At 40.8% G+C, this 23,956-nt stretch overlaps 3 protein-coding genes across 4 annotated transcripts; 2 read left to right on the top strand and 1 right to left on the bottom strand.

Annotated features, from left to right (window-relative positions):
• The first annotated feature begins 2,620 nt into the window (after positions 1-2,620).
• Positions 2,621-5,924, top strand: LOC111665589 (tumor necrosis factor ligand superfamily member 14-like). 2 transcript variants are annotated; one of them, XM_087177788.1, is made up of 8 exons: positions 2,621-2,755; positions 2,875-2,964; positions 3,309-3,569; positions 4,390-4,458; positions 4,566-4,599; positions 4,848-4,898; positions 5,018-5,255; positions 5,431-5,924. In XM_087177788.1, the coding sequence occupies exons 3-8, from the start codon at positions 3,372-3,374 to the stop codon at positions 5,618-5,620; spliced, it is 780 nt and encodes a 259-aa protein (XP_087033914.1). In that variant the 5' UTR covers positions 2,621-2,755; positions 2,875-2,964; positions 3,309-3,371; the 3' UTR covers positions 5,621-5,924. The 2 variants fall into 2 exon arrangements, with proteins under 2 accessions (XP_087033914.1, XP_023276418.1); XM_023420650.2 differs by having other exon boundaries at positions 2,651-2,964.
• Positions 5,925-7,875: 1,951 nt separating this feature from the next.
• Positions 7,876-10,302, bottom strand: LOC111665536 (uncharacterized). The gene is made up of 3 exons (XM_023420580.2): positions 9,778-10,302; positions 9,627-9,660; positions 7,876-9,320 (listed from the first exon to the last, which is right to left on the bottom strand). The coding sequence occupies exons 1-3, from the start codon at positions 10,015-10,017 to the stop codon at positions 8,935-8,937; spliced, it is 660 nt and encodes a 219-aa protein (XP_023276348.1). The 5' UTR covers positions 10,018-10,302; the 3' UTR covers positions 7,876-8,934.
• A 7,471-nt stretch (positions 10,303-17,773) lies between these two features.
• LOC111665514 (phospholipid phosphatase 3-like) lies at positions 17,774-23,956 on the top strand. Its single transcript, XM_023420554.2, has 6 exons — positions 17,774-18,457; positions 20,530-20,687; positions 20,807-21,093; positions 21,188-21,245; positions 22,693-22,869; positions 22,999-23,956. Exons 1-6 carry the CDS (start codon positions 18,247-18,249, stop codon positions 23,095-23,097), a joined length of 990 nt encoding a protein of 329 aa, XP_023276322.1. The 5' UTR covers positions 17,774-18,246; the 3' UTR covers positions 23,098-23,956.

Raw genomic sequence — 23,956 nt, 5'->3', positions numbered from 1 at the left:
TTAATCAAGCTATGTAGGCCCAAATATATCATATACTTGGGGACCTTGGGACTCCTGGAGGTCAGGCGAGCCTGTGCCTTTTTTCTTTTCTTTTTTTTTTTGGATAATTGCTGTTTCCCAGGTCAAGAATAAACAGTCAATAAGACAAGTAAGTGAGAAATTTTAACCAGGACCAGAGCCATGGCCAAGATTTTGTGAATAGGCCTTCTGAGGTCAAGGGTCTATCCCAAATCATCACCTTGCTCTAAATTAACTGGATTTCTGATGATGAGGAATTACATAAACACAGATCAATGACAGCACAGCAGCACACGACAGTCACATCACAACAATGAACATATGATAATGATAATAAGAACAACAACAATCACACTAATAATGATGAATCCCAAATTTGAAAACAATAAAGTGTAAACTGTACTTTCATTTAGCAGTGTGACAGTGTGACAGTGAGCCAGCGTGAACAATAGCAGGACCCTGAAAGTCAAGCAGCTACATGAAATTCATCTGTCATTGATTTAACAGTACTTCTTTTCCCGCTGAGAGATGTCAAAACACACACGTAACAGTCCACTGAAACAATCCAGTGCCAGCTAAAGGCTCGGGATTGTGCATGAAATGCAATGGATTCATCATTTATGTTATTAGTTGCACCTGTACTGTTCAGAGAGTGCAATTCACTCAGGATTCAGCCCAGGTTAAAGCAGCAACTGCAGGAAATGGCTGATTCCCTGGGCTGCTCACCTACTGAAATAGGACACAGTTTGCGACACAGCCCTTTTATCCATGGACGGTGTTGCATTTGTTCTAACAGACACCCACAGACTAATTCAAATGAATGCTACAGAGAAATCATTGCCATTATCATATCAATAAGCAACGAAGAAAACAGGAAATAGTTAGAAACGTTGCCAGTTTTTTGAGCAACATGGGGAATGTTACATGGTAAAAAATAGGAAATAAGTAATGATGTAATTGAAAGTAAAGAGGTGAAAAAATATCATCCAGTGAACGGGGAAATCCAAGTTTCTCGGATTTGAAAAAAAAAAAGAGTTTGCATTTTCCATTGATATGCCTTTTTTTTTGCAATTCATGTAAATAATTTAATATATTATAATTTCATTTTATTATGCACACAATAACTGTCACCTCTGGGGCTCTATGGGTGTGTCCATCTATTCCTCAATTTCTTTGTATTCAATAAACAACTAGAAACAAGAAACAAGAAACAACTATGTGCAAGCCCCTGACTGTGGACTTCCGTCTGTCCTCCCCCCTCTTTATCTCCATTAAACACAATGTGCATTTGTGTGTGTGTGTGTGTGTGTGTGTGTGTGTGTGTGTGTGTGTGTTTGAAGTAGGATTTTATAATATGTGTGTGTGAGTGGGTAGCAAATAGGTCAGAGTATGTGGTGTAGTTTCAACATACGGAGTCCCTCATGTGAAAGTGCCCCCCTCTTACAACAAAGGAAAACCCAGATTGGGTTCAAATTACTACGAGTTTCATGCAGAAGAAAAATAAACCACATCTATTTTTACTTGTTCAGATACGTTATTTGATCTTCATCATATTTGAATAAAACATTTAAACATCAGAGAAAAAGAAGAAAACATGCGATATCAATATTCATAAAAAGCACATGTGAAAAATGTATTTCTGATAAAGAGTGGAAAACGAAAGTAACAATAAGAGGAAGAAGAAAGAAAGAAAGAAAGAAAAATATTTAAAATGAAAACCAATTGCTCATATTTCTGTACTATCCTCTGCTGTCTGCACACGCATAAAGTGAAATTTCTTTTGTGAGATGTTGCAAGCATAAGAAAGTAGGCAACAACACATTGTTCCTTAAAACAAAAAACAAGTATTGATAAATCACTCATAATAACAAAAAAGGAAGAGGACAAAAATAATAGTGTAGCAACTCACTGCAACAAGCATGGCAGGAAAACCTTTAAAAAGGTGTTGCCACATTAAGCCTTATATTTGAGCTGCAGTCTGCTTTGCTGTCTCCAATCATCTGCAACAAATTAGTCATCTTCAATCACTGCAGATTGTTTAGCTGACATTAGATAAACACCAATGAATAAAGAAAACAAAAGCGACATGTTGCTTGGGCCAATATGTGAGAAAACGGTGGCCTGACACTCTGGGAAGGGATTTTCTAAGTGTGACACTAAAGCTGACTTTACTGTATTAAATTGCAGATGAATTGCACTGTGGGTGATGGTGCAAGGCTGTGGTAGCAGCCAAAAGTACGGGTGTGAATTTAACGCTACAACCATCTTGGCTCTCAATAAGACTGACTTCGACGTCAACCTGTAAGGTTCAGCAGCATTAAAAATGTGCCAAGTGCATGGCTCAGTTAGACAAAGTGATTCAACAAGTTTCTGTGAAACAGAAGAAAAAAGTAGCTGCACTGAGAAAACAAACCAAAAGTGTTAATCGGAACATGAGACACAAGGGGTGAGAAATACAAGAGAGAGAAAAGGAAGTGTCAGCTGAGGGACGATAACTATAGTCAGTAGTCGTAGGGAGTGTCCCACGCACACACACACACACACACACTCACATGCACACTACTCACTCTCTCTCTCTGCCTCTCCCCCATGTCATCTTCATTTCCTCCTTATATGAGCGTGCTTTAAAAGCAATATTACTGATAGCTGACAGCAGGCGAGAGAGCACAGGAGGTGAGGGAGGACTGAAATCTGAATTTGGTGCAGACATAGAAGGATTTTATATTTTTCTCAGGAGGTGAGATGTCTAGTGAAGTTCAAACATACAGTGACACTTCAGAAAATATTGTTACTGTTTTTTTTGTTTTTTTTTTAAAAATGGTGTCTAAGAGCATATTTTGCTGTTGGATCTCAAAGGAGCTTCAGAGGAGTGTGTGAAAGGTTCTCCCTGCTGCTGGATGGTTGACTGAGCTGTGGAGCAACATCTGGTGCACTTTGAAATCCAAGGTAATCTACATTAAACTGCCGTGAACAAAATGTAAGAATTGTTTATTTTTCTTTCTTTTTGATTCACTCTACATACAGCAGCTGTCTTTTCTTGTTTGCTTTCAGTAATTAAAGTATGTAGAAATCACTTTGTTTCCCAGAAGGAGGTTGCATTGCATGGACCTATCTTTAAGCAGAGTAGACAAAACATGAGGCCATGTCTTGTGTCTTTCTCTCAGTTTGTTTCTGTCAGTAATGTTTTTGTTTCTCTTGTCTTTCCACTGACTGCCTTTTTTTTTTTTGTCTCTTTGTCTTTCTGTTCCCTGTTTCTTTGCTCTATCTAACCTTAACCCTGTCTCTTTCAGTATCCCTTTCCTCGTCACGTCGAGCTCTTTGACCTTCAGCCCCAGCGTCCCGGGTGGAGTGTGATGGCAGAGGGCGGCGTCGCTACCTCACCTCAGGTGTTTGTGGTGGACAGTCACTTAAACTATGTCTCTGTGCCGAGCACGAAGAGACCGAGGTGGGCGAGAGTAGGCCAAAGGTTTCTTCTCCTGCTGGTTGGACTGACCGTGTTGGGGCTTGTCGTGCAGGGGTTTTTAATCTACCATCTGTACAAAAAAACTGAGGTGAGTCTGATGTCTGTCTGCCTGTCTGTCTGTCGGTCTGAGTGAGTGAGACGACACAGTGCTCGGAGTGATTGGAAATTCCTTTTTGCTAGAATTTCCCTATTTCATTCTACGTCATAACCAGACAAGCAGTCGTGTCATCGTTGGCTCTTTTACTTATAGGTTGATAATAAGAAATGTGTCAGATGGACTCGTTCTCTAGTTCTACTTCCCTTTCCTTTCCCTCTCAAGTGCAAAAATAATATAACTTCACTTTCCTAAGACAGTTTCATTATGCCCTTTATTCAGACCTGCCTCTGTTATGTAATAAGCTATCTTATCTGTTATATTGTAGAGTCTGCTGTTTGCTTTCAAAAATCAAACCTTCAAGGTCATTTAGAAGAACAGAAACTAGTTAAGAAATTAAAATTAAACAGAATTGACTCTAGCCCCTTTATCAGATACTTTATTTCTTAGCAACCACAAATATCTTTTAAAGTTGCATTGTAACATAGAGTTATAATTATTATTTTGTCTTTATTTTGCATTAATAATTCAATCTGAGGCCTTTATTAGAGTATGTGAATGAATTGGATGAAAACAATGATTCTTTTCTATCTTTTAATAAAAAGATATGCTTGTATCTACAGTGAATGTGCGGATAACTTTACATTTCCACATCTCTTCATGTACAGATATACTGGTTTCCATTGGGCAGGACACTTCCTGTTCTTACACATTCTTGAACTTTTAACACCTTGTTTGCAAACACACACAGATTTTGTTACTCAGCCATGTGTTCATTGCGTACTCTCTCTTTTTTTTCTTCTTCTCACTGCAGTCCTTCGCCCTCTATCACTCCCATCCCCGCTACCTGAACCTATCCAGTCCCAAAACATCTGGCCAGCTGGTAAGAGAAGGTGTACACTATGCGCATGTTTGGCTACTGAAATAAAGTGACACTGCCTGGTGTGTGCTGGATTTTTGAGTTTTATCTCTTTTTTTCTTCTGTTTCAGGGTGGCGCCATAATGCCTCAAGTGGGATCTAAAGGTATTGAGTTACTCTCAGTTATCATAAATTATTATGCTCATGTTGCACATAGTGGCTATAGATAGAATCAATCTTTCATCTTTACTAACTGTCAACAACTAAGATAAAACAATGTAACTAAGATCACAGAGTAAAAAAAGTCAGAGCTATCGCATGCAAAACCTCACGTTTAAATTCAGATGTGGTGTTTTTATATTGAATGATTTATTGTTTGATTGACTGGTTGCATGATTGATTGATCTCCACAGAGCGACCACACCCGGAACAGATCCAACAGAGGCCCTTTGCTCACCTGATGGGTTAGAGTGCTCTCAATATTCAAAACCTAAATATTGTATCTGACCTATATTGGGTGAATTTAACTCATCTTTACCGATTTCTTTTTGCAAACAACTCATTCATCTCCTCTTTATCTCAGGCTCCAACGATCCTGCCGGGGAGAACAATGTGGTGCAGTGGATGCATGAAGGTGGCGAAGCCATCATCCGCAACATGAGCTACAACAAAGGCAGATTATTGGTTGAAAAGGAAGGTTACTACTACCTCTACTCCAAAGTGCAATTGAACACTGGTGAGGAGTGTTCGCTTATCCAACACAGGGTCATGAAAGACACCCACGCCTATGGAGAATCTATCGAACTTATGAAATCAAAAAGGTTAGTCAGTGTACCGCTCTTTACTTCCTTCCTCTGTTGTTGCACGTCTGCTTCCATGAGTGCAACCTGTTGGTAGCTTCATGGCTGTGTTCTTGAAGGCAAAGTTGACATCAATGCTGTCTTCATTGTGGTGAAGTGAGTTTGTTTTGTGATGTCTCTTGCATGTTTCCTATAGTTTGCGCTGCAGGACCCAAAAATCTTCAAGTGCGAAGGCTTCAGATGGGGAGGATCTGTGGAACAGTTTCCTGGCTGGAATTTTCCACCTGCAGGAGGGGGATCAAATTTTTGTCACTCTGGAGAATATACAGAAGATGCGTACAGGAAATACAGACAATTTCATGGGGGCCTTCATGATATCTCCTTAGACATATTATGAGGGCAGGTATACAAATATATCTACCCCACCTTATGATCAGATTCTGTGCCTGTGTGTGTTAATTTCCACCATTTGTTGTGGTAAATTTTATACATCTAATATATACAATATATGTAATCTAATATGTACTGTACTTGATGAATGTATTTGAATAATTTATGAAAAAGCAACTAACAGTTGTAGTATCATAAAAAGTATCTGATATTCAGATTATATAATCATACTACCTATAATTTGTTGCATATTGTCGTTTTTGTTGTGTGAATAAATGACTGTCTCTTATCAAACACAAATGTGAGGTGGCATCAGTTCCTGGTAAGATCATATCTCTGACACATCAACAAGATCAATGAAGAAACATTTTTTTTTTATGATAGATAGTCACTTGTAGAATAAGAAAATGTCACACAGATTTCTTTCCTGCTCACAACCAAACCGTGCAAACACACAACAAAGTGCCTGAAGGATACCTAAAGCACACTGAGAGAAACCACAGATATGCAGTTACAGATCTAGAGATATGTAACAAATGCCTGCAAAGCAGTGTGTGTGTGTGTGTGAGGAGCAGGATGTGGTTGAGTAAGGATGCACTGAGGAGAGAATGAAGGGGGGGTAAGAGGGGGGTGAGAGTACTTAGGTGCCGAGGTTGCTGTTGCTGACTCAGCTCTTCTCACAGTGTACAGGGGAAAGTTTCACTGCAGCAGTGTCAAATGGAAAAAAAGAAAGTAGTGGTACAGAGATGTTGAGTAAAGCAGAGTTCAGCAGCCAGAAAGGGATTCTGCAAGGGAATTAGGGTGGAAAAAGAAATGCAAAAAGCAAAGCGTAAGAAATGCTTGACAGAAATGAGGAACCACAGGTAACTGTGTAGTAGACAGGTAGACAGACAGGTAACTAAATATCACCACTGAGACCGCTTTAAGTAAGTGGAACGACTGACCTTGTTTGCTGAGGAGATATTTGGGTCATTTCCTGCCCTGAGAGGCAGATAAACATCTGTAATAAACAAGATTATGCTCTTGCAACAAGAGCGTGAAAGCTTTGCACATTAACACCTCATGTTATTGTTGTTCCTTCCCTGCAGTGTTAGAAGGTATCAATACATTTATATCAGTGCTATACTTTTTTTGTTTACATTTTTGAAGCAACATTAGAATGCTGTTTGCACATAAATGCATCAGGATTCATAAACAATATAGTTCTAATTTACATAACAAATAAGCTGTCAAAGGGGCTGCTCTGCATAGTGAGCTCTTTTACTCGCAATATTTAAAGGTTCCATGTGAAGGTTCTGACCTCCAGTGGCACTATGGAGGTGTTCGATCCCCGTTTTGTTTCTAAGGCATGCGCACAAGGACACACATGCACGTGTGTGCACAGGTAACAAACCAATGTAGTAATGCACGAACAAAGACAGCAAAGAAGAAGAGGGCTAGTGAGTAAAGAAGCATGTAAAGAACACAGATTTTAAATGCACTGTGGCATTTTCTTGTGAACAAACAGCAGTTGTGTTGACATTCAGTGTTTCACACTGTGTGTATCTGTGAGGTCAAACAAATGTGCATTTCCTTCTTCATAAAACATTTACAAAGCCAATTTTTCAGTTTTTGAAATGGTACATTGTTTACGTCCATGTTAACTAGTTTGCAGTCTTGATCTTCTCTGCCTTGCTGGTGCAGTGCTGCAGACAAATCATTTGGATGGATGAACTGTACTGAACCACTTCCTGAGATGATCTGATCATTTCACTGTTCACTTCTGCAGATGAATCAATGACTTGATTCAAGTCATTTTGTTTGCAGGAGGAATCGGGTGTGTTCAAGTGTAGGTATAAGTATTTTATTGATCCCAAAATGCACATTAACACAGCGGCAACACGAGCACAGTACAACACAACAAACTATGTCCCAAGTAGCGTATAGAAACAAGTAGCAATTGAACAAAATATGAGTCAGTGATTAATGGCAGACAGACACACACACACACACACACACACACACACGCACACACACACACACACACACAATAAAACACAGCCAGACACACACAAAAAAGGACTTGTAAATATGAATGGATTGATTTGTAAAAGCAGATTTTGCTTCTGTCCAAAAGTATCCCATTCATTTAATCAAACTAACTACAATTTTTCAAATTACATTCAGCATTTCCTTTTAGACTCAAATATTTGAGTGTGTCTTCTTCTTCTTCATGTGTGCACTGACGAAATGAAAGGCATAAAGTCATATATCACAATCGTAGACAATATTTATTTCCCCTTGACATCTTAGGTTCGTGTAATACAGGAGGTATGATTATGTTGAGTTTGTTTGCAGGCCCACATAGTTTTTTTTCTAAACCGCACTGTATGGTAAATAAACAGGAAGTGATGTACATCCAGTTACCGGTATAGGCTGCGTAACAGCAGGGAATTTTCCCTTACATAAACATTTCATGTATTCCATCTGAAACTTTCACACTTGTCATTTTCTACTTTTCACACCAAAATGAACTCAGTGTGCACCATATAGGATATATTTATGTCCATGTTTACTATGGATAACAATAAAATACATTCAACGATGTGCAGTTTGTCCATAGGACTAACAGTCTCTCAAATCAGTACACATACAAAAGCTATTTTAGTAACTCTTGCTCATTTGGTTCGTTTCTATGGGACCCATGTTGCTGCAAAAGTTATTTTAAATGCATAGTCTTACTCATTACTGTTACTTATCATTTGCCAGAAGAGATTAAATGTCTCCACTTAACTACAGTAGACCCTGATGAGGGTTTTTGGAACAGAAATATAATCACACAGTTTTGTAAGCCTCAACATTATGCTCCCAGACTTTTATAAAATAAAAACAGAGTTATAAAGTCACATATAACCCAATGTAGACTGCTTAAAAACGCAGTGTATTGCACGGCAACACCAATGTAGTGGTATCTACATGAAAATAAATTTATATAAAAAAATAGCAACACTATTATAAATATAAGTACATAAATAATTCAATATCACAAAATAAATATATCACATACAGAGTAACACATATATTAATATTTACACAGAATGAGATGAGTGTCTAGTCTTTTCCTGATCCGGTTTGCATTATCACAGCTGCAGCTTTTCCTGAGTTGCCACCTTCAAACGCTGCTAAGCTGCATCGTCTTACACCTTTGGTTCTGAAAATGGCACCAGCACCTGCCCATTTTCACACAAACTGGTGTTTTTCTTCAGGTACGACCTACAGGTCACGAGCACAACTGCATCTTGATGACAAGAGTAACACTACATCGTCCACATCACTCCACGAGGAACATCCCGAGTCCCGAGCCGGTCAGCTCCAGTTTCCAGTGTTGCAGTCCTTTTGGTACTGTCATCTGAGTGATAAGTTTCGGACTGTCCGGCAGCTTACTCACTGTCCAACACTTCTTGCTCACGGGTGTTGAATTTGCCACGGCTGGGAGTTTCACGTCACAGGTGAGCTTATCGCCCACCTCCACTCTGATGAGGCCTGGGCTGCATTGGAAGGTGCAGGTGAAGTTGAGCTCAATGTACATGAAGTAGACCCCCGCTCGTTTTGGCTTCAGCGAATGATGAGCTTTGTCAAACACGAAGTTGCTTCCTACAGACTGACCAGGACCGAATCTGACAGAATCCCACTGCATGGTGGAGTTCGTCAATTTACCTGCGGGAGGAGACAAACATTTCATTTAGATCATGTTTACAAAGTGCAACAACAGGCTGATCAGTTACATTCCTCTCTGGTGTTGGATTGTCTGAGGTCTAAACTGATTTGACAATCATTTCATCAATCATCAAACTTTTTAATGTTATTTATTTGTTGTAGATGAAGGATCATGGAAATAATTATATGTCCTATATGAGAAGAAACTTTGTGGCCCAACAGAAAGACATCATTGCATCATTTTTGAATTCTGTCCATAAACACATAGGCTACTTGTTTGTATCTAGGAAATCAAAGTAGACTTACTTGATGTGGCGTCCAGGTAGGCGAAATTCTGCATCTGTTGATAAAAAACACAAGATGAAGTGGATTAAAATGTGCAGAGGACATGGGTCAAAGTAGAAAAAGGAAAAGCGAATTATTCCAACTTCATGCAAACAATAGGAGCAGTGTTTACCTTGTAATTTGAGTCAGGTGTGTTTCCTGTCAACCCTGACAACTTTGGCCCAATGGCCCGAACCGAGGACAGTTCTGACTGCAGGTCCCTCACAACCATCACTCCGCCGACAGCCACAGCTGCCACCGCCACAAACAGAAAAATGACGGACATGACGAGAAAAACGTCCAGGCAGCCCCCACGCCGGCGACCGACCTTCTGAAGAGACTCCGCGTCCATTTCTGTGTTTTGGTGTCCCATGAGCAGGCAGTAGGATATCTGAGCTTCGGGGAGACTGTCCACACAGTCCGGTTTCGAAGTTTAGCTTAAAAAAAAAAAAAGCTTCAAATTATAATAACACAAGCTTTGGAAGTTGCACAGCACCGGCTGTTGGGTGCTTTATCTCCACTAGATAGTCCTCTTGATATCATCCAGTCCAGTCGGGGTCTTGAGGTGAATGTCGAGACTGTCAGCACCATTATGGCTTTTATAGGCTATCCTACTCTAGACACACTGTTCTCAGTTTCAGACAGGGAGGAAAAACGCGGAAGTCATGGGTTTCCCTATCGCCTCCTCACACACGCCCCCCTCCCTCACTGCTAGTAAAGGAGGTGAAAAAACCTAGACGCGCAGACTTTCCGCAGCTCTGTGTGCTATTGCGCAAGTGCGCCCCAAGGCAGCGTGTGCGGTGGAAAATGAAAGGGAGAGAAACTGTCTCCAGCTTCACTATATTCCGACACGGCCAAACAAAGGCTCACCTTTCCCTCCCCACTTTGAACCTCCCAGCGCTGGCAAACGGGGCGCAATGGAGATAAAGATAGGCTGGCAACATAATGTGAATCTAAATTTAGGCTTATTTGTCTTAGTGGAAACGTTTGTTTGTTTGTTTGTTTTTGGGCAAGTTGATGCAGAAGAGACATAGCTGTCAGTGCCCGTGTGACACGTTGGGGCAGGGTGAGGCTTCAATCGAGAGTGTGCGTTTCATCATCAGTCAAAAAAAAGCGTCAAATTTTCAGGTTATACCTGGCGTAATTCTGGCACAACCAACAGGTTATCAAATAAGAATGTGACTGCTTGTGCGGGAATCCCCCATTGTGTGTGTGTGTGTGTGTGTGTGTGTGTGTGTGTGTGTGTGTGTGTGGGTGGGTGGGTGTGTGTGTGTTTATGAACGAGAGTGAAAGTCATAAGTTGGTTTCAGTAAGGTGGAGGAGCTGGATAGGGATCTCAGGGAAAACAACGAAAGAGATTTACTTTCCAGAGCTCAGACTGTTGGCAGCCAATCATATTTAATCTGGTCAAAGTGCAGTTGAGAGCCGGGAGAAGATGCAGGGGAATTCCCCACATCATGTGCATAAGAGGGAGAGAGTCAGGAAAGCACTAAAGACAGAGAGAGGGAAAAGAGAAGGAAGAGTGATTTTCTCCGTACATTTTCCTGTTGCAGAGCAAAAAGATCGACTTTCATGTGATGCATTAGAGTATGGAAGGCAAGACCTCTGGTGTTGCATGAAGCCACGGTAACGTGGGTTGGTATCTTAGAGCTGTCGTTTTCATTAATTAGTCATTTCTCCAGTGGTTTTTTTTCCTGTAATTTCTCAGCTAAGCAGATTGTTTTTCCATTTTTACAATCCTCATGAATGCTCATCATAGACTGAGCATGTGACAGTAGGAGTGTTAAGTAGTGACATGTATATGTATCATTGCATTTTTTTTTTTTTTTTTTTTTACAGTTCTGAAAGTCTCAGTGGGACATTAAAGTAAATGAGTAAGTTATATTGATAAAAGTATATGGACAGACCTGTGGACACACTCGTTTGTACTTTTCTTCCTGTGCTGGGTTTCATGGTTTGGGGTAAGCCCCTTGCTTCCAGTCAAGAGAATGCTTAATACTGCAGCAGAGAATGAGGTTTTAAGAAATAGTGTGCCTCCACTCCAGGTTTGAGGCAAGAGTTTGGGTAAAGAAGTAAACACATGGTCTCCAGAGTTTGGTGCACAGAGAGCCCTGAAATTAACCCCATTCAACACCCTCTGTTTGAACTGTAATTCCAGGCCTGGTCTCCCTACATTACTGCTCTGTCACACTAATGCTTTTGTGGCTGACTGGGGACAAATCCCTGCGATCGGGTTCCAAAATCTTCACAGAGGAGCTGAGGCTGTTTTAGCAGAAGATAAATGTCCCTAAGTGTCACTATTTAAATCCATGACATTACTGACAATGAAAAATGTCTTCCAATTGGTGTCAAGCTTGAAAAAAATGTGCAACCAGGGTCAAGTTGATCAAGAAATAAGATGTGTCCCTCCACAATGAATCAACCTTACTGAGAAATAGTTTATTATCCTCTATGTTTGTGTCTAACAAGATAATGGTGAGGATAAAGGCAGTGGTGGTGAAGTTGCAGAATCCTTCTCATCACACTCTGCTGGAACTTTTAGCCACAGTAGCAGCATGAGTCTATAGAGATGCTAATGTTAGTCAGATCACCACTTTGGTCCAGACTGAAATATGTATATTTGTGGCTTTGACTGAAATGTCATTGAACTATTTCAGGGATGACATTTGGTACAGAAATGAATAATTAATCATTTTCATAATCCCTTAACTTTTCAACATAGGCACAAACTTTGAACTCTTAAATACTTTTGGTTTGGTTTATGAACAAATACCAGTGAAACTAATGTCATTTCCATCAAACTCAGCTGTACTTTGTATTTGGTGCTAGTTAGCAAATGTTAGCACGCTTAATATGCTGCTAAACATCAGCATGTTTGTTATTGGGAGCATGTTCACATGTTGATATTGGCACTTAGCTAAAAACACCGCTGCTGTGCCCTTGCAGAGCTGCTAGCATGGCTGTTGATATTAATAATATTAAAGCTGTAAATGCAGAGACGATGCTCCAACTGTACTTTTGGGTTTACTTTTGGTAATACTTTTGGTATTTTTACTGTATGATACAACAAGTCTGGAACTGATCACCAATGTTAAAGTGCAACTGGTGTAATTACTGGCAAGGGCCTTTCCTCTTGCATCAGATGGTGATCGATAAAGTTCTGAGAGTTTACACTGGGATTTGTGGTAATCATGCTCAAAAGCTCCATGCTGATCAAAACAGCTGATCAGAGCTGCACAGTTTGGTAAAGGGAGAAATGTTAAGGGAATGTTTGTGGTTCTTACTGAAAGGGAAGTGGATAGTTATATAAAGACATTATACAAGAAGTGACGATCACTGACAAAGTTTCAAAGACATATTTAGATTACTGGTTATCTGCTCTGCTGAGATGGCTAAACCTGTCAGGGAGGACACCAACATCGTCAGAATACTGTAAACACAAGTAGAACACAAGAAGAAAAAACAGCTCTTGATAATAATCCACAAAACGGTACATGTGTAGAACACACTGAGTTGGCAGTTTATTAGGAACACCTAATGCTGTCTAATACAACAGCCCAATTATATCAACGAGGGAAGGCTAATAACAGAAACACAACTTGGTATGACACAGTATGGTTCAGCAGCATCACAAACTACATTCAGTTGTAGTAGACGGAATGAAGTTCAGTCTACTACTTTCGCTACGTGTACCTAATAAACTGCAGACTCACTGCATTCTGTACGTTTCAGCTCCACCTGTATATGTGGACTTGTTCTGATGTAAAATTATTGCTGAGCAGCTGATTGACACATCTCAACTTCATGTGCATTTCCTTCCTGTGTTACATCTATACTGATTCTGTCATTGCAAAAATATTTATTCATGGGGTTATTTCTGGGAACTAATGAAAATAATGTAATGGAAGTGGTAATAATATCCAGCCCCACACTTCTAATTCATTCGGAGGTAATTGTTGTAATGAATTATAACCATCAATTGCCATTTCTATTAATTCTGTTGAGCAGAGATGGAAAGTAACAGAGTACATTTACCCAAATACTGTAGAACATAAAGTTACTGGTAGTGACATCAGACAGTTTTTGAGGCATGGTATTTATAGTTCGACTCTATTACGATGCAAAGCTCATGGTGTACCTTTTAATTCACTTCATTTTTCAGAATACTTCTTTTCTAACGTTAGTTTATGATATATTGATCAACCAACGGTACTTTTTTTTTTAACAATTCAGCAGCAGGTTACTCTGATCCTCCTCCACCAGATCTCCTGCCCTGACACTGTCCATCAAACTGCACATCCTCCCAGCTATTATGTATTACAAATCACATATTGTGTCTTACTAATTTCCACCTTTCTATCTATAGAATGGTTCTAGTTGGGACGGAGGAACTCTCATTCAATTTCTTCTCCTGTGGTTTCTGCCGTGTTTTCCCGTTATGTACTGAGTTTTTTGGGGGGGAGATATTCATCTTCTTAGAAAGCGAAGGCTGCATGGGTCAGGAACCTTTGCTGTTGCAGGTCTTTAAAGCCCACTGAGACAATGTCTGTTGCAATATACAAGTAACTTTCTTCCACCACATTTACTTAACCCATATGACATAATCTAACCTCATGCTGTGTGTGTTACAAAAGTGCTTCAGTAGTTAAAATATCATGAGGAGTGACAACTGAGAAAAGGGTATGATGGGGAAAAAAAATGCAGGGACTGTTTCTGTGTGGGAGTGATTGACAGAGATGGGGAAGTCAACATGAAACAGAGAAAATGAGAAATTTATCATTACGAGTATGACAGTTTGTAGAAGGTCATATGCTACTGCAGTGCAGAAAAACCCATATCTTCTGTTCCCTAATGAAACTGACCAGACATGTACAGAGTATACGCACACCATCAGGCACAAACACACACAAATAAATTCCTCAAAAGTTTCCATATTTTTTTTAAGTAAGCTTGTAATTGCCAAGAAACAACATCACTTCTGACTGTGTAGACATGCTTTCTCACGCGCACGTGTGTGTGTGTGTGTGTAGTGATGAATTAATTGTGTTTTATTTATTTGGGATTAATTGTACTTATATGTAAGAAATATGTACTTGGATCTTGTTGGTAAAAGAAATCAAGAGTTTTCTCAGGCCTCTGTTTTACCACCTTTCATCAGAGGAAGTGACATACAGCATTACTCAGCAAAGTGGTGTAATGTGTCATATGGAGGAATGTCTCCCTTACGGAAAATGATGAAATACCAGAGAAAAGTTGAATTGAAACAATATCATTAAACAACTGCTCTAAGCACTATTAAAAGCACACACTTGTACTTCAATCACTGTGAGGACACTGAATGACATAATGCATTCCCTAGCTCCTTGCTTTAAGCTGAAGCCCTGACTTTAAAACCAAATCTTAACCCTCAAACAGTCATTTGAAGTTGTTTCAGAAAGTGATGACCGGCCAAAATGTCCACACTTTCCCAAAATGTCCAAAAATACTTTTTGGGGTCCTCACAATCTAATATTTACAAGGAAAGTACACACAAGCACACAAGCACACACACACAGACACACCCACGCACCCACGCACACACACACACACACGCACATGCACACACCCACCCACCCAGGATTTTCTGTGGTTAGGATTACATACTGGCCTTTTGACAAAAACAAAACGAGTATCACGATGCACTGGGCTTTCTGACAGGGAAGTCACCATCTCTCTCTCTCTCTCTCTCTCTCTCTATCTCTCTCGCTCCTGTTTTCATATGCACAGAAATGAAAACAAAAATTGACAACCATCAGCAGAGGATGCAAATAGAAACCTCCCTTTACTGCCCCCTACAGCAGTGAGCCTATTTATTCTAAAAGCTCTGCTACAACTGCAGCTTCAGTCAGAACAAGTGCAAACACACACTTCCCCATTCTTATCATAGAGCTGAATTACAACTCCTTTCCATACACTCATTCTTTCTTTTTCACTGCACTACTACACTATAGGAAACCATTGTTTCTCATTTACTACATTGTTAATGAAATACACAAAACCAATGTTACCTAGCCTATTACATCCAATTACCCAACCCCTGACTTCACCATCAAAGAAAAGAAAGGAAAACAACAGAGGGATTATTTGACAAGGTCATAACACAAAGTCTGTTTATGTAAAAAGATTTCTAAACACTGGCAAAAGGTTCATACCAAAATCTAGTAATCAACCAGCTATCACAACAAGGTGGAGGTACTTACTTAATTCTCTCCATCACCTGCTGGATAAAAGGCCACAGCGCCCTCCATCACTCCCTGTCCATCACTCCCTGTCCATCACTCCCTGTCCTCCCTGTCACCATGTTGATCTTCCTCAGCCCGAGTTACGTTCATCTTAGTCTCCTTGAAGTTCTGTGAGTAGGCGATGATGATGATGAAAAGAACAGGAGTGTGATGTTTTTGTGTCTTCTGCTTTGTTTTTTTTTCCTGTTCTTGTGTGTTGAATAATGCCACTTACCACTTCCTTATGTACATGTTAGTTTAGGTCCCTCCAGTAAAGTGGCACAGATGTGTTAAATAAATCTTAATATTATTGTAACTGTGATGGAGAAATTGTTAACTTAAAACCTCTGGTATATTTCATTCATTCCCGATGGCTATGTTAGATAAACATGCAGCAAATGATTCTCCACCAGAGCACCCATGACCTTATCTTCAGTCCATGTTTGAAGTGTTTGAAACCAAGAAAGATTTACCATGAACAAATTTAACTGCCTATAAAAATTTCCCATCCAACTTGAGAAAATATGTTACGAAGTATGTAACGTCTGTTTATTAAAGATAAACTTTTAAACAGACAGCTTGTAGTAGTTGGCTGTCCTTGTGTTAATTCAATTGAGTTTCAGCTTTGTATCATATTCTACAAACTTTTTATTCGACAGGTTCTACAGTCAGTCGGTTCATTTAGTAGGTTGTTTCAGCATCATTAGGTTCTGTAAATGAAAGTTGACATAAGAAAATGTAGTATACTTTTGAATTCTTAAGTATTTGTAAAAAGCAAGTACTCCAGTACTTTAACTCCAGTAAAAACTTTCACTTGTATTGGAGTCATATTTGACCAGGAGTTTCTACTTTGACTCAAACAATGGAGTTGTGTTGTCCATCCACCTCAGCTATGGATTAAAAAAACAAGCTATAGCGTAGCGAGCACAGGTCCTTGGTATACAGCTTCTGTTACCGTGAGACAGAGCCAGGCTAGCTGTTTGCCCCTGTCTTTATGCTAAGCTAGGCTAACCGGCTGCTGCCTGCGGCTTCATATTTAGCGTACAGCCATGAGAGTGTATGGTATTAATCTTTTCATCTAACTCTCAGCAAGAGAGTGGATAAGTGTATTTCCCGAAATGGCATGGCATTGCAGATCGATAAATATGTAATTTAAGGCTTTTCTTGGTCAGTTATAAGCCATTTATAAGAATTTGAAAGTTGCTGGATTGTGAAAATCCCTTTGAGTAATTATGGACTTATTACCTCTTGCCCTCTGGAAAAAAGCTTCAGAGAATCTGGTACTAATTAATACACAACAACATATTAAGCATTTATTAATGGATGACCACAATAAGCCTATACCTAATGACACAATTACCAAAATGAAAGGTTGAACACTGACCAAAACATTGACTTATAATTGATGTATAAATCAATAGCAAATTTATTTATTACACATTAATACCGTTTACATTATAAATCCTTTACCATATTAAAAGTGGTGGCTCAGTCAGACTAAGGAAAAGGTAGGCTAGTCCTCTGAAGTTCACATTTTGCCTACTTTTTACTGACAGTTTAAGCGAGCAACTTGGTTATGTGATCAAAGAAGTCAAGGAAGGAGTCAAGTCAGGTATCCAACAATTTGTATAAATTGTATATTATAACAAAGCGTCTAATATCTGATTCTCGAGTAAGTCTATAATAAGGGATGTTGAGGCTATTTACTAGGAATTTAAGATTACCATAAAATGGAGGTGAAAGGTGAATCGGAGTGATGGAGAAAAACCTCCCAGATCTTTATTATGCGGGTCAACCATCGTCATCCGTGACACATTAGATGATGCAATTGATGCTCTTCCTCTCCTCTAAGGTCGGGGGAAATATTTTACAGCCCGGTCATATTTTACCTAATAGGCCTACTGAATGTGCAGAGAGAGAGTGAGACAGAGAGAGACAGACAGACAGAGAGACAGGCAGAGAAATAGAGAGACAGAGAGAGAGAGAGAGAGAGAGAGAGAGAGAGAGAGAGAGAGAGAGAGAGAGAGAGATCTTATTCCCGAGTGTCTGTTTCGCAACCAGTCTGGAGTTTTCCGCTCCACCGTGGAGCATATCTTCAAGGTGACGGGCACCCTGCAACGAGTCGGGACGAGCCCTGCAGACTCTGTGATGACATTAAAGATGCGTAAAAAAGACATTTTTCTCTGACAACTAAGCATAAAGTGCTGCTGGGCGCACATTAAATACTCACTTGCGGACTTGCGGACTTGCTTCCAGTGTCCCTGTGGCTCTGCACATGAGTAGTTCAAGTGCGCTCCCAAGTTTCTGATGCCAACAAGTTTTTTTACTCCGTGCCTGTCGTCATGTTGGATAAATTTGGGCCGCAGAGCACCGGTGTGGTCGTCTCCAGCGCGGACCTCCAGCTCAAACTGACGGACAACAAGAGCAGCCTGGCCGCAGCAGCGGGGATGGGGATGGAGAACGGCACTGGGAAGAAACTCATAGAGATAACTGGACCGGCTTTATCCAAAAGAAAACTTCTGGTCGGCTTAGACCTCCTGTGCCTCTTCCTTGGTAAATATCAAGACAATGCCTACAACAAATATACTCAAGATCTGTTTGAATTGTTGAATGCTTCACGTCAGGCTTTATTGGTTGAGGAATAACAACAGCACAAACACCTGTACAATATCATGCACTCCAACAAAATAGCAGTGCCATTAATACCACAACGTGTCTGTGTATCAGTTTATAATTGCTTCTCATGCAACTCCGTGGTCCGCGTTGAGATCACGTGGTGTGAGGTTATTGTTTGCACTGGAATCATTACATTATAAGCTCTTTCTGTTATTTTGTCCATCCATGCATAAGATATGTGAATATGCGTTTATGCAGATTACATAAATACTGGCACTGATGGGGGGCTGGGGGGCTATTCATACTGAACTTTAAAAACTATTTGGCACATTTCATGGCATCTAAAAATCAAAATGAATTAACTGAGAGAATACTTGGCAGACTAACTGACAATGAATCACATTTCATTCAGTAGGCTTATCAATGATTCTTATCTGTGTCTACTACAGGTGGAATCCTCTATATACTTGTTATTCCTTCCTATTCAGGATAACTGTGGTGAGGGTTAACTTCAACCTTTATTAAGTCAACAAAGACAGTCAGTGGCTACGTTCAAGTATGATGATCAGACATGTGGGCCTGCAGAATGTTATGCAGCATATTAACTCCAGGTTTGTGAAGAGACGGGAAGAAAGAATGGTAGGAAAAAGGACAAGGGGGAAAAAAGAAAGAAAGTTTTTTTTCCCAAGTCCTAGCTCTCTTCATCAACATGTATCTCTGGCCATGTTTTTTTTTTTTTTTTTTTTTTTCACTCATGCGCGCTCTCGAGCTCCCCGTGCCAGCTGGCTCGTGCATTGCCCAGGGAATTCTACAGTTTCCATGACAACCTCCAGTTCTCAGGGTAGAGCCAGGCCAGGGGGAATCGTATTTGGTATAAATAAATAAATGCACGAGTACAGTGTGTGTGTGTGTGTGTGTGTGTGTGTGTGTGTGTGTGTGTGTGTGTGCGCGCGCGCTTGCACGCAATTGTTGACCCTCCCTCCCATGTTCCCTATATGTGACAGGAGGGTGGTTATGTAATACTGGCTAATTGGAAAAAGCTGGACGGAGAGGTAGTGTATTAACAACAGATTGGACATGTGCAAAAGAGAGGGAGCCTTGCAAGAAGTCTTTTTTTCTCTGTCTGTCTGTCTTTCTCTCCCACCCCTCTCTCTACAGTGCGTGTGTATGTGCAGGCATGCAGGACAGAGAGAGAGAGGGAGAGAGAGAGAGAGAGGGATAGAAGGGAGGACACCCAGAGACAAACAGAGACAGTGAGTGACTGGCTCTGGCCCTGGACTGCTGCGGCATTTGCTCTTTGTTTTGTAGGAAAGAGTTGAACTGGAGTCACAAACAACTCCCCTTTTCTCTCCTCATCAACAGAAATGCAGACACGCACACCCAACACACACACATGCGCAGTTCAAACTCGGTCTGTGTTGAGCTCTGCCGTCTTTACTCCTCTGTTTTCAGTCTTAATGGATTCGGTCTGTATTCAGTCAGGAAATGGGAGCTTTCTGCAGTTGCTTGCTTATTTGGTCCCGGTGGAGCAGAGTTGTGACCCTCACATTCCTAATAGTTGTCTAACTAGTTAGGTTCTCAAGAGAAAATTCTCGGTTCCCAGCCTTATTTTGTTGTAAAACTACTCCTCGTTTGACCTCATCCCCTTTCCTCAACCTCCCCATGTCATCTTTCCTGTCAGCATTGAATTTCTCTCTTATTTTTGTTTTAGACCTTGATATTTTTTTTGGGGGATTAAGGAGATACTTAGTGAGTTTCTTTTTGTGTGACAGCTGAGTAGCACTGAGTATCTCTTGTGCTCAGGGCAAGAACTTTCCAGTTCTTCTCCATCACCCCATCTCAAACCTGTAGTTTTGCTTCTCTTTTCTCTTCCCTCATGTCCTCTCCAGTATCTCGTCACAAAGAGGAATATCTGTACTTCCACTGAGGATTGTTGTAATATCAAATCATATCTTTCGTCATCTAATACCTTTCATCTCCCTCTTCCTTCTGCTCCTCCTCTTGTGCAGCCTCCATCCCTTTCTTCGCGTGTGAGCTGAAGGCGGTGAGTCCTTACAGAAGGGGCTTTATGTGCGGGGACACCAGCATCACCTATCCCTACTTGCACCGAGAAGCTATACCAGATGAATTACTCATCGCCGGTGGCATCATCATCACTGGCCTCACGGTGAGTACGCATCATCCCCCGTCAGAGCAGTCAGTCTATTATTCATCGTACACCGTGTCCCAGCTCGTTATGAGGAGGATGAGGAGAATTTAATATGCCGTTTATGTGTTCACCCCCAGATCGCCCTTGGGGAATGTTACAGGGTGCGTTTCCGAGGCGTCAGCTCCAAGGCCTTCGTCAGGAACCTGTATGTCTCCTGTCTGTATAAAGAGCTGGGCTGCTTCCTGTTCGGCTGCTGTGTCGGCCAATCACTGACCAACATGGCCAAGCTGAGTGTGGGCCGGCTACGGCCACACTTCCTGTCTGTGTGTGGCGTCACCTATGCGTCGCTCAACTGCACACCGGGAAGCTATGTTGCAACAGTGAGCTGCCGCCAGCCTGATCACCGGTTAGAGGAGGAGGCCAGGTATGCGTGTGTGTGTGCGTGTTTTTATGCAGGTGTTTTATGAACTGTACTTTTGTTCGGTGTGATAACTTTGAATATATCTCCATTTTCGTAGGAAGTCTTTCTTCTCTGGCCATGCCTCCTTTGCCATGTACACAATGCTCTATTTAGCAGTGAGTATCTCTATCTCTCTATTGCTCTCTCTCTTTTACACATTTTCTCTCTCTCACACACACACACACACACACACACACACACACACACCCACACACACACACACACACAAAAACACTGGCAAACCCATTTAATGTCTCTCCAATTTCCAATTACCATCTCTCTATAAAATGCAAAGAGAGAATGAGCGAAACACGGACCCATCATCAGTCCAGTTTGCAGCGAAAAGCGAAAGAATGAAAGAGGAGAGGGAGAAAGAGAAGGATTGAATGGAGAAATGGGACAAACAGAGACAGCTTTGTTCTGCTGTGGGAGGAGTGTGACCTCGCCTCACCGCCTCACTGCTCTCCTCTATTGTATGAGTGTGTGAGTGTGTGTGTGTGAGCTCCTGCATTTATATGTGTATATGAAAGCCTGTGTTTGTGGATGCAAGTGCCTGCATATGTGAATGTGTGCATACTACAGTACATATTTGTGTGTATGTGCATGTGTGTGTGTGTGTGTGTATGTGTGCGTGCAATCTTGGCTTGCCTGTCTGTGTTTACTGTCCCCAACTGTTCCGAACATCTAACTTCCTCATGTTACTAAAGTGCTCTACCACAATTAGTGAGGGAAGGAGAATGACTTATTGATTTACCAATAAGCAACGACAAGATTGTTCATCTTCATTTTCATCACACCTCGAGACATTAGAAGCTGCATCGCTGATTACTGTATACGAGACACAGTGGATCTCACCAATCTGGAGGGAGAAAGGAGAGATAAAGATGGGTGATAAAGTCAAATTAAAACCAATGTAGTAAGGTTTTTTTCAGGAGCAATGAGACCAGCTTCACTGTTCCTTATCAGAGATTCTCAAAGTCTCTGGACCTCGCTGGAGGGATGAACAAAACATATTCCCTCATTTGATGCTCTGATGATGATGGTGATTCATGCTGTGTAATATGTTGGAGTTAGACGGCAATATAAATCTCTTCTATTTGACTGGGTTGAGATCAGGTGGCTGTGAAAGCTACAGCATATGAGTCTCATTATTTCTTTGCTCATCAAACGTGAACTATCAGTCATTTCCCTTAATTTGTCACATTTCTGTCTGAATTCATATTTAAATACCTGCTGTCATATCTGAAAAGCCAATATTTAAACACTTGCCCCAACTAGAATTAATTATTGAATGAGGACAGTGTTCGTGTTAAAAAACATGACTCATAGCAGCAGAGCACAGTGTCATGCCTGTGCTCTGCAGTGATGGAGCTACAGGTAAATATGGAGTGCTCAGTAAATAGTAATAACAGCGAATTAAAACAGCAGGGGATCAGGAAACAAGGGGATGCTTCGCAAATAAATGGTGAAATACACTTGTAAAGACTTGTACAATTGTGAATAAAGTTATGGTGACCCTATTGTTCTATGCACTAAATGACAGTATTTGTTTTTGTGATGCAGTTTTACCTGCAGGCGCGGTTGACATGGCGTGGGGCTCGGTTGCTGCGGCCGGCGCTGCAGTTCTTCCTGGTTTTGCTGGCAGTCTACACAGGTCTGACCCGCATCTCCGACTACCGGCACCACCCGTCCGATGTGCTAACAGGCTACATACAGGGAGCCCTCACTGCTTACTGGGTGGTCAGTATTCCTGCTCTGCTTGTGTTTTTTTTTTGTTTTTTTTTCATCAGTGTGTTTCCACAGAGTCAAAGTCTGTTAAAATCCTAATATGGGCATGTTTTTTGTTTTGTTTTTTCTCTGTGTTTGCAGGCCTTCCACATCTCATCCATGTTTAAAAGCTCCAGTTCAGATCTGTCTCCAACTGAGACCCTGGACACCCCCTTGTCACCCCACCATACTGTCTGCTAAACCTCACCTCCACCCACCCCTGCCTCTCCACCTGCTGCCCGTAGTCTGGCTTGGATAGACAAGAGATTTGAAGAATGTGAGACCATTTCCTGTGAAGTCAAACCACATACCTCAGTATTCAGACAGAGAGTAGGACAGAGAGAGAAAGAGTAGAGTTTGTGAAATCTTTTATGTGGCTCAAAAGAGAGGACATATGAACTGCGAGTCAGGAAGAGGGAGGGTGCTGAAAACTGTACCGGCTGCTCGGCTGGTGTGTTGTGTTGGAAGCAGCCTGAGAATGTGACCTTTTCGTCCTTGTGACTGACCTTAACTTCTCATGTGATACTTACCTGTGAGCTGAGACTGAACACACAGCAACCACTACCACTCTACACACCACCTGTAAATATATACAGCTTTTGTACAACTCAAACGATACTGTAAAAGCACTTTTTGATTTCCATGTTAGTATTATTAATTACCACTTTGTAATGATTTGGTATGTAGAATGTGATATATTTTATACATGTAACATATCTAGTGGCTGTTTTTTGTTTTGTTTTTTGTTTGTTTGTTTGTTACATAAACCCAGTGAATGTATTGGTTTTGAAGAAAGCACAAGTAAGCATGCAAGCAACTCATTCTCCTCGTGTTGTACCATTAAGATGTGGTAGGATGTGTCCGTCCGTCTGTGTGCCGTATGTCACATATGTAGTTTACTGATGAGAAAATGACTATGAGAATGTCTATAGAATATAATACATATTAGAGGAGTAGGCTACTTATGCTACTAGTTGTATTTATAATAATATGTATGTTGTTAGGCTACTTACCAGTCCAAGAGCACACACATCATTAAAGAAGGTGATTTTTTTTTAAA

Source organism: Seriola lalandi, unplaced genomic scaffold (assembly GCF_002814215.2).
Source record: "Seriola lalandi dorsalis isolate HSWRI2012SDOR001 ecotype SW California unplaced genomic scaffold, Sedor1 jcf7180002054654, whole genome shotgun sequence".
In the NCBI taxonomy this organism is placed as follows: domain Eukaryota; kingdom Metazoa; phylum Chordata; class Actinopteri; order Carangiformes; family Carangidae; genus Seriola; species Seriola lalandi.
This window is presented reverse-complemented; position numbering and strand designations above follow the sequence as displayed.